This window comes from Belonocnema kinseyi, chromosome 7 (genome assembly GCF_010883055.1).
Source record: "Belonocnema kinseyi isolate 2016_QV_RU_SX_M_011 chromosome 7, B_treatae_v1, whole genome shotgun sequence".
NCBI classification, from domain to species: Eukaryota; Metazoa; Arthropoda; class Insecta; order Hymenoptera; family Cynipidae; genus Belonocnema; species Belonocnema kinseyi.
The window spans coordinates 16,921,676-16,933,365 of record NC_046663.1 but is presented as its reverse complement, the minus strand read 5'-3'; the positions used below and the strand labels follow the sequence as shown (position 1 = coordinate 16,933,365).

Sequence of the window (11,690 nt, the reverse complement as noted above, 5' to 3'; positions counted from 1 at the left end):
CCCCCCCCCCCCCTCCTCAAATTCTCTTGGGATACTGAAGCCTATCAAACTGCCATTTTTAAAAACTGAAATTGTTTTTAAACCAAATTATTGAATATGGTAACTTACAATAAACATACCCAAAATTCAATTTTTAAAATTTGTATAAGCTTTCGGAAATTTATGAAACTTTTTGGTAGTTTATGGGAATATTTCAGGTAATTTATGGTCATTTACAATAAATGAACCAAACTTTAGTTTCAAAATATCTATAATAATACAGGAATTTATGAAAATTTTCACTAATTAATGGTAATGTTACAGGTAAATATGGTAACTTACCATAAATGGACCCAAAATTCAATTTTAGACGTTCTTATAAATTTCTGAAAATATTTTTGTATTTGCTGGCAATATTACAGATCAACATGGTCTATTACTATAAATATACACAAAATTCAATTTAAAACATTTTTATAAATTTTCGGAAATTTATGAAGTCTTTTGGTAGTTTATGGATATAATGAAAATATCACCATTAATGTTAATTTTACAGGTAAATATGGTAACTTATCATGAATATACCTAATATTTTTTTTCAAGATTTTTATCAATTTCCGAAAATTTACGAAATTTTTGGTGGCATATAGTAAGATTGCAGATAATTTATGGCAACTTACCATACATTGTCAAAAATTACGAATAAATATGGTAACTTACCATTAATTACGCAAAATTCAATTACATTTTTTTTGTGAATTTCCGCAAATTTATAAAAATTTTACTAATCTATAAAAATGTTAGCAATTTATGGTAATATCGCAGGTAATTTATGGTAACTTCCCAAAAAGTGCCCCAAATTCAATTTAAAAATGTTTATAAATGTCCCAAAAATTTATGGAAATTTTCGCTTATTTACAATAATTTGAAGGTAAATACGCTAACTTACCATAAATTACCCGAAATTAAATTTTAAGAATTTTTATAAATTTCTGGAAATTTATGAAATTTCTGGATAATTTATGGAAATATTGAGGTAATTCATGGAAACTGAAGATAAATTATCTAAAATTCAATTAAAATTGTTTAGTTAAATATACAAATTTTATTAATTATGTATAGTAACTTTTCATAAATTACCACAAAACAAATTTTCCTTTGACGTCTCTTTTTACTCCCTAGGGAGTACAATATAAAGCATAAGATCATAAAAATAATGTTTATTATTAACTAAAATCACGAATTAAAAAAAAATTATTTTCAATAAATGAGCTTGACTTTCAACCAAGGATTTGAATTTTCAATAATAATAATAATAATAATTTTTAACCAAAAATATAATACAAAGTTGATATTTAAAACAGAGAAGGATGTTCATTAAAACAAAGATAGTGGAATTTGAACTAAAAAATTAATCTTATTGAAAAAAGTAAAAATTGATACTTCAGCCAAAAAATATTTTAATTTTTGATTGATAACAGTTATACTTAACATAAAGGACGAAATTTTGACAAAATAGTTTATTATTTGAATAAAATAGATCGAATTTTAAATGTACACTTGAATTTTCCAGAAAAAAAATGAAAATTTTGCCCAAAAGCAATGAATTTGAAATCAAAAAGATCATTTTTTTACAAAAGAGCTACATTTTCAACCAAGACATATTTTTTTGTCAAGGGGGAAAAAATAAATTATCAAGAAAATTGCTAATTTTAACAAAAAAGCGAAATTCTTCAGAAAACAGTGAAAGTTTCAATTAAAAATTAAATTTGATGCCAAATGTTTGATTTTTCTATCAAAATAACGGATTTCTCAACCGAAAAATATAAATTCTCAAAAAAAATTAATTTTTAACCTTTTAGTTATATTTTAATCATAACAAACAATTTTCAACGACTAATGGGATAATTAATTTTACAGTTAAAAAAATTATTGTCAATGAAAAAAGAAAGGAACTTTAAAAAAATAGTTCTAATAAAAAAGGTTAATCTTCTTAATTAAAAGACAAATTAACAACAAAATAAAAACATTTTAAGCAAATTGTCGAATTTTCAACTATTAACGATCAATTTTAAACGAATAATGGAATAGGTGAATTTCCGCTTCAGAAAATTAATTTCCAAAAAAAATTTTAACCAAATAGCTTAGTTTTTAAACAAAGAGGTGGATATTCAAGTTATTAAATTAATTTTTCACAAAATATTTTTATTTTAAACTAAGCGGTTAAATATGTAATAATAAATAACAATTTTTTAACTCATTAGAAGACTTTAGAACAAAATATATAAATTCTTAACTGAATTGTTAAATTTTACAGATCCTGAATCTAAAGATTAATTTTTTACGATAAAATGCGAATTTACAACAAAATGTACAACTTCTCAACTTAATTTTTGTTTTGCCAAACAAAAATGGCAAAAATGGCTTAACTTTCAAAGATTAAAATTAATTTTTAATAAAAGGCTTTACCTATCAATTAAATACATGGATTTACAATCATGACGAATAGTTTTAAATCTTAAAACACGAACTCACAACAAAATACATAAATTTTCAAACAAATTGTGGAATTTTTAACTAAAAAAGATCAATGTTTAACCAATAAGACAATTTTTTTATTTTCTGGAAAATAATTAATTTAAAATAAAAAAAGCAAAACAAAATAAAAAAGAATTTTCGAAAAAATAGTCCAGTCTCGAACGAAAGAGATGGGTCTCAAAACTAATAATAATCTTTTGTAACAAACTAGTTCATTTTTCGACCTATTAGTTCAATCTTGAATCGAGAAGATAATTTTTTTCCCATAAAATATAAATTTATGAGAAATCTCATAAATTTTAAAACAACTTTTCCCAGAAAAAACTATCGATTTTCAACAAATAATGAAATTATTAAATTAACATTTTAAAAAATCATTTTTAAATGAAAAGAAATGTATAATCAAGAAAATACTTGAATTTGCCCCAAGATATGGATCTTAATCTAATAACATTAATTTTTAATTAAATAGTTTGACTTTGAACTGGATATTTTAATCTAGAATCACGAATATAAAAAGTACGTAAATTTTCAACCAAATTCGCAAATTTTTAATTAAAAGCGAACAATTTTCAATCAGTTATGCCGAAGTCGAATTTTTTTAACAAAATATTGCATTCTAAATTGAAAATGTAATAGTGGAAGTTTTAATTAAAAATATAATATTTAAAAAAAGTGTACTTGATTCATCTGGTTGAAACGAATTTTAACCGAAAAATTCTAGTTGAAAAAACGAAAGTGGAAGGCAAAGTAAGCAGAAAATTCATAACATTCGGGTTACTTAAACCAGAATTTTTAATGAATAAACGCAATCACTATTCGTTCGTTTAATTATTTCAATAAACAGACAAGTTTTAAAAACAAAATTGTGTTAATTGAAAAATAATTTTTTTCTTTCTTGCGTGTATATGTGAATTTGATTAAACTATAATTAAAATCGAAAATTTTCGATTCTCACGGTTTCTGAATATTTTAAAAAGATTTTCAAGATATCATCTATTTAAGTTATTATTTAAATAAAATAATGTGCAGTAATTTATAAAATCACTAAAAATTTGATAATTTGTTTTTAATTTCTAAATTCGACGATTGAAAGAAAAAAGACCAAAAATATAATTTGGAAAGAATTCGAAACAAGAATCTTAACAAATATTTGAAATATCAATAATCAAAGTATAACTTTTGAAATTCGTATCACATTCACTCGTACTGATCCTAACTTTTTATTATTTAAAACAAATTTTGTACAATTGTTCACTTTTTATAAAGAAGAATGCATTTTTCAATTTTCCTCTAAAAATATGAACTTTGAAGTTAAGAAACTGCATTATACATGTAAAAATATTTGCTTCTTATTCAACCAACATTTTTATTGTTACCTTATAAATTTTTTTTTGTATTGAATAATTTGCGCTGTAATAAAGAAAAACATTTTCCTTTGCATTTTCCTGGAAATTGTCGTGATAAAATGACAGCTGCAATTCAACAAATTTCTGCCACGCATAATTTATAAAGTTTCAAAAGATTATTTCTTTTGAAGAATAATATTTAAAAAAAGGCCTTGTTCGCTATATGGGGGGATTTTGTCCTAATAAGGAATAAAATACGAATAATTAAAATTTTATAATTTTGCAATCAGAAATTTAAAAATACTATATTTGGAATTTTACATTAATCGTGACATTTTCTACAGTAGGAAAATTCCACTGTTGTAATTTGTAGATAATTCGTTTGTTTTTGATTAAACTGTTAAATTTTTTAGAACATTTGTCTGTGGGAAATTTAGAAGAAAAAATTTTTAAAAAGAATTTTAATTCGAAAAAAGAATGAAAAGAACCATATATAAAAAGAATTCATTTTTCAATCGAAAATGTTATGTTAAAAAACATAAGTTTTTGACCAAAAATTGAATTTTTGAATTTTCAGATTAAAAAATTAATTTTAAACAAAATAACTAATTTTCAATCAAATAGCTAAATATCCGACTAATATGGTAAGGTTTCAACAAAAAAGAAAGTATTTTCAGCCAGAAAAATTAAATTCGAATTAAAAAAACGATTTTTCAACCAAACAGGTGAATTTGAAACTAAAATGATAAATTCTACATTGAAAATAATTTTTAACAAAACCGTTCGACTTTCAAGTTTTAAAATTCATTAATTCTCAGCTTCCAATTCTTTAAAAGTATATAATTTTAAGAATTTCTTTCAAATTGTTACGTTTTAAAATACAGTTTAACATTAATAATTTAACTAAGCATTGGTTTTCATGATTTTTCTATCATAAAATGTCATTATCATAATTCAATATTGCGTGTTTATGATCTCCCGCTTTCAGAATGATATTAATAATTAAATTATGAATAATTATACCTAATTATTCGGCATTTAAGTTTTTAATTTAATTTTAACAATAGCTGACATTATTATTCAAGGAAATTTTCCTTAATATCAATACGATAAATTAATTATATTAATTAGAAAATGATTTTACCTATGATTTTAGATTTTATATTATATTTATATTTGATTAAATTGTTTATAATCAATAATCATAAGTTAAACAATAAATAATAATAATATTTGATCTTACAATAAACTAAATATCGTAAAGAATAATGTTGCTAAAAATTAAAGCATTTTAATAGATCTAAAATAATTTTTTAATTAAAATCAAAATTGAAATTTTCGTACAGAAAAACCTAGTAAAAAATGCGCTTCATTATTTTTTTCAAAATTCATACATCTTTATTTATTATTATATAAATTGCTAATTTTTAAAAACACAATAATAAATTAAATTTTAAATGATAAAGATTAAAATAATAAGGTATAAATATTGATATTATAATTATCAATATTATTTTAAAAAGTGAAGGTAAGGAATAAAAAAATTCATTTATTAAAATAACACTTTATAGTTGAAAAAGTCATTAAAACTAATTCTTAGTGAAGTTAAACATTTTACAAGAAATACTTAAAATTCCATACTTCCAAAGAATTATTAGCAATGATTTTTATAACTTAATAGTTGAACGGTTTTTTGAAACTTAATTTTTTTTCAGAATTTATTATTTTTCATGAAAATTGATCCCTTTGATTGAAACAGCATTTTTAAAAATTTAAAATTAATTGTTGAACAAACAAAATTTTTTTAGTTAAAACCTTACCATTTTAGTCGAATATTTCGCTTTTTGGTTAAAAAATGAATTAATTTGTTGAAAATTAATGTTTTAATGTGAAAATTCAGCTAATCCATGTTCGGTTGAACATGCATCTTTTTAAGTACAGTATTACCCTCCAATAGCCCTCCCTTCTATAGCCCCTACGAGAATTGACGCCACATGGCAGGTAGGTGTAACAGGAGGTACACGGGGTGCGCGGGGGCTACGATTGTAAATCAGACGAGCACTCAGGCGTGAACAAACAAAATCAGAGCGGGCTATAATGAGCTATTTCCCACCTACCATCAGCCCAAAAATCGGCGCTATAGAAGAATTTCACTGTATATACCATTCTTCTATGTAATTGAGTAACAGTGCATGATTTTCGGTAAAAAATCGTTCTTTTGTTGTTGAAAATATGAATTTTTTGTAAACTCGAAATTCAGCTATTCCATTTTCAATTCAAAAATGCATTCTTTCATGTAATCAATACAACTGTGTGGTTAAATATTCACCTTGTTATAGGAAATTAATTTTTGTGTGGAAAATTCAACATTTAAATTTCCCAGCGACAAATTTGCTAGAAAATTCCAAAGCTGAATTAACAAAAGACGATTTTTCTACCGAAAATGAAATTTTTATCTCAAGTTTTCTACAAAATTCAACAGTTGAATTGTCCACACACGAATTTTCTACCAAATAGACTGTTACTTTTTAACTATATTGTGGTAAATTGTATGATGTTAGCTAGCCGGAGTCGAAACATAAACTAAATTCTGAGACAATTTATTCAAATTGTAATCTTTTAATTTCAAGTTGAATATCTTTGGAATGTTTTGTATTTTGTTTCTAATAAGGGCACCAGGGGCCCCCCGCTGGCAAGGCTCGGCACAGCATTGGAGCCTAATCTGTGACGGGTTGGCGAGTTGAGTGGAAAGGGTAAGTTGATCAGATAGACCGCGATAAAATGAAGATCGCCCGTGAGGAGGAGAGAAAGTATGATAAGAGGAACTGGGAAGAAGAGAATAGAGATAGAAAGTAATTGAGTTTGAGTTTTCAACATCAAAATATAAGTTTTAAATAAAAATGGAATGTTCTATGAAGATGCTTGACTTTACAAAATAAAGAGACGATTTTTCAACAACAAAAATTAAATTTCCAACGAAAGATTTTTATTTTTATGAAACATTTTTTGCAATAATTTTTTCATTTAAATTCAGTTTAAACAACTTTGAAGCTAAATATCTTAGAAATTAAATGTCCACCTGCTTGTCTTACTCTCTCTACTCGACTTCCCCTTATGTCGATGTCTGAGCGTGAGCGCTCTGGCAAGCCTTGCCAGCGAGAGTGGGGTAGCTTTGTTTTAATGAGGGATAAAAAAACATAATAAAATTGTCCGAATTTTCTAATCAACAACTTAAACAATGTGGCTTCCCGCTGGCAAGGCTTAACACAGCACTGACGCTCAGTCAGCTAAATGAGAGGAAGTCGAGTGGAGAGGGCAAGCCGACCAAGTAGACCGCGATCAAATTAAAATAGCCTTTGATGAGAAGAGAATGTATAATGCTGAAAAACAGGAAAAAAACCAGGGGAAGGAAATAGGAGAGGGGAAATAAAGTGCTTGATTACGGATAGCAGAAAAGTAGAGGAGATGCGGGAATAGAAGTAAACGATGCAATATGAGGGAGAGTAAATAGGATGGGAAGGGGGAGTATCAATGAGAACGTTAGCGAATAGGAATTAGGTGAAGAGAAAGTTCACATCCAAAGAAAGATGAGGAATGAAAAAAGTAGTTAGGAACTAGGAGAGATAAAGTAAGCGAAGAGAGTAGGATATGGAGTATGGAAGGAGCGGTAAAGTAGAAGGAAAGTAAGGACTAATTATATTAGCACTCTGGATGGAAATGTTAAGGAGGAGGAATGTTTGAGATTTTAGTTTGTTCATCAAAACCTGAACGCACTATGAAAACCCTCCATGAATGTAAATATCGTCTGCTTAGGCTACTGTTTAAGGCACGAACGTCTACCCTTATACCTTTTTCAAGAGTGATACAGTATTGCAAAGCCTACTTGGTCCCATGTGCTAATTTATAACTATCGTCCTCTTGAACGCACTCGGGTCGCAAAGGAAGAGTTGGAGGGGTGGGTGCTCCCTTTTTAAGTCAGACGCTTGATCCGATTTGCTTACAACTATCGTCCTAATTGGCCTTTAAAAGTCGTTGAGCAGAGGGGAGAGGGGCGGGCGTCCTATCAGTAACTCAGACGCTTTGCGCCATTTGCTTACAACTATCATTCTCTTTTGTACCCACTGTTCTCAAAGGAGGGGGGGGGGGCTATTGGTAAGTCGAAAGCCTGTCCCCATTTGCTTACAACTATCGAGGTGCTCTCGGGTGGGGGCGGTTCTGTGCTACGAAGGCCGGTAATCCAAGTTTATTAAGAAATCTGGTCATCTGAGAACTCAAAGTTTAGGAAACAGCCCTGGAGGGATTCAATAGTCTAACTCACCCGATTCGAAGAAGACTTCACTGAGCATGATCCAGCGTGCTGCAAAGTAAAGTTGTAGTTTCAGGAAGCGACCAGCTCGTGAGTGAAGCTTGATTGTTACATCACGCGCCTGCTCCAATACCAAGTCAGGCATATACGAGAATTGGACTGGTTCACCATTAAACAGGTTGCCCTCAACACTCAGGTATACTTTCGCGTGCGAGAAAACCTGTAACAAGAATTAATTTGTTAACATCTGGCGGCTTTTTTAATCACAGTGCCTCCTTTCGTCGCACGGTGCAACGGCATGAAAAAATTATTTTTCCGCACTGCTGAGGAATTGGTCACTTTTCGCATGGTTCACACGGACAAAAAAAATTCTGTGGATCAACAACAAATCTACGACTTTTCCCTGATTTTTTCTTGATAAATTTTTTATATCCTCTGAACATTAACATTCAAAGAACAAAATTTTTATCTTGTGATATTTCTTATATAGAATCCTTTAAAAATAGGATAACACAATTTGAAATTGAAATTTCAATATTAATTTTTTCATTTTAACCAGAAACTATCAATGTTTAAATCAAGAAGACGAATATTCATCATAAAAGCCTTATGGTTGAATAAATAAAAAGCGTTTTCAACCAAATAATTAAACTTTTTAAAAGACAGTTATTTTTTATGAAAAAAGTTAGTTTTCCATGCGAACATACCAATTTCTTTATCTAAATATATATATTTTTTAAAACAGTTAAAGCTTTGATGAAAAGGAGATTTTATAACAAAATACTTGAATTTGTAACTAAATAATTAAATCTTATTAAAAAGGTTTAATTTAGGTAAGGAATATGAATTTTTATTAAAACAGTGGAATTTAAAACAAAAACTGTTATTGATATCTGAACCAACCAGAAAGGAATTTTAAACAAAAGAAATAAAGTTTTATTATAATCATGTTTTTTTTAAATAGAAAACTTTTTAACAAAATAGTTTTCATTTGAGTCTTAAAAAAATATATTCTATTTAAAATATAACAGTGATATTTTAACCAAAAAAGATACAATTTCGACGAAATTAGATGAACTTTCGAACCAAAAAAACAAACATTCAATAAAATGAATGAACTTTGAAACAAATAGTCGAATTTTGAAATGGAAAATATAAATTTTTATCCAAAAACATAATAGGTAACTTTTATGAACAAAAAATTGTTTTCACGAAAGAAAAATGAATTTCAACAAATACAATTTTTCATTTAAGAAATAATAGTTCACCTTAATTGCCAAACGGCAAAAGAAAAATTTTCTGTAGAACAGTTGAATTTTCAACCCGAAAATAATAATTTTTTACCAGAATAAAAATTAAAAATTTGAAAGAAAGATAAAAAAAGTTAACAAACCAATTTAACTTTTACACAAATTTATGAATTTGCAATTAAAAATAACAATATTCAACAAAATAATTAAACTTTTAACAAAAAATACGAGTTTTCAACCGAAATAGTTCAATTTTCAGTTTAAAATGTTAATTTTCAAGTAAAAAAAAAAGAATTTTGTAACAAAGCCATAAATTTTAAACTACTGTAACAGATTAAGGATTAAACAGAAAATCAAAATTTAAAAAATAGTATTTTCAAACAAAAAATATTTAATTTTAATTTTTAACTACAAAATATTTACTTTCAATATAAAGAAAGTGACTAATTATTGAACAGTGCGAAGAAATAATTTTTTCATGCAGTTACAAAATGTGACGAAAAGAGATATAATGATTCAGATAGTTCCAAAATTTGTTTGAATTTTTTGTTTTAACATGAAAGTGTATTGAATTTTCAAAAAATCTGTTAAGAGTTTTTTTAAAATTTAAACTGATTCTTCTATTTCAGATTGAATATGACAAAAACAATATTTTAAAATATTTTTACTAGCTCATTCGCTTTTTTCTCTTCATATTTTTCCCAACACATACATATCTATAGTATATAATATGCTTTTCACAGATAAAACTTAAATTATTGTTTAAATTTCTTCATTTCTTCTATTAATATAAATTAATTTATTTATTTTGTATTTCTCAATTTGCAGGCATGCGATATAAGTTTCTATATAAAAAATCTTTTCTTTCCAAAAAAAGAAATAGTTAAAAAAAATGCACTAATAACGTATTTAAAATTTTTTATGCCTTTTTCGGCAAGATTATATAGTCTCATCTTATAAGTCATATCGTGACCCAATAAATTATTATTGAACTGCGATTTTTATTGTCATGAACAAATTCATTCATATCGAATTTTCGAACCAAGAAAGTTTTTGTTTTCTCGAAATCGAAATTCATTTTTGGTTTTAAATTTTATGTAGGAAATTAACAATTTACATGAAAACTCATATTTCAACTTGTCTAATGTGTAAAGTTAAAAACAAAAAATATTTTGCAGCTTAATAACTTTGCATTGCAAAATATTGAATTGGAAAGTCCAATCAAATACTATATACTTTGAAATTTTTGTTGTAATTTATAGAATTTATTTGTAGATTCCTGCAAAAACATTTCTACTTTTTTGTACTTTCTTCTGCAAATTTTTCCACCAGGATTCTTTTTTAAGTAAAAGAAATAGTCGAGCTAATTATTTTAACTGTACGAGTTTTAAATAAATTAGTAAAAGTAAACAAATTTTATATTTCGAAAAAGAGCTTTTATTGGCATAATCCGAATGACATTTGCCTAAAAACCGAGTTCTACGTTTATGAATAATTTATACTAAATTGCATCAGTACCTGCACATCTTTCGTAAAGAAATTATTCGTATGGAGATGCATCGCTGTAAAGTTCCTCGCATAATCAAATTCGAAAGTTATTTCAACTGGTTTTCCGAGCATGTTCGGTGTGTCATTCCTCCAGCCAACCCATTCGTATCCTGAAAAAGGAGAAATTTTCTTGCTTAAAACACTTAAGTAGAAAATGCTCTTTCCTGACTTAAAGCGAGGCACAACATACGTTTTGATAATTCAGTCGCAGAATTATCAGTGGTTTATCATTATTAATAACACCAGCACACAAAAAAGTGGTCTTCTTGGCGAACTATACCAGCATATCTTAATGTTTTTGGGTCGCTGAATCCGAACCCAGGGTCCTGAAAACTCAGTTATCTCATCTTTTTTTATAAAAAACGTAAAATCGACGAACACAGCAATTTTTCTTGTATATTTTTTCGAACGAAATTTTTTCATGAGTGGTGGTCTTCATCAGCATATCTGTATGATGATGGGATCGCTGAATCTGAATCTGGAGTCCAAATACCCCACTTAGCTCATATTCTTTCCAATTTTTTTTTGTGTGTCGGTGTTATTAATAATAATAAATAACTGATGAGTCTGCAATTAATTCCGTTGGACTTGATCAGAAAATTTTTTTTGGGCCGCTAAATTCGAATCCGGGGTCCAAATAACCAAGTTATCTTATATTTTTTTAAAAACGCAAAATAGTAGTAAAATCTACGAAAAGAGGGATTTTTTGTGTCTATTTTT

The 11,690-nt window shown here is 27.0% G+C and overlaps 1 protein-coding gene across 1 annotated transcript in view; it reads right to left on the bottom strand.

Moving 5' to 3' along the window:
• Positions 1-11,690, bottom strand: part of LOC117176354 (discoidin domain-containing receptor 2) — a 212,220-nt gene that overhangs the window by 155,315 nt on the left and 45,215 nt on the right. Inside the window, exons 4-5 of the mRNA XM_033366596.1 lie at positions 10,941-11,080; positions 8,185-8,392 (exon numbers count right to left, since the gene is read on the bottom strand). Of these exons, the coding sequence (XP_033222487.1) occupies positions 8,185-8,392; positions 10,941-11,080 (348 nt within the window). The remainder of the gene's footprint in view (positions 1-8,184; positions 8,393-10,940; positions 11,081-11,690) is intronic.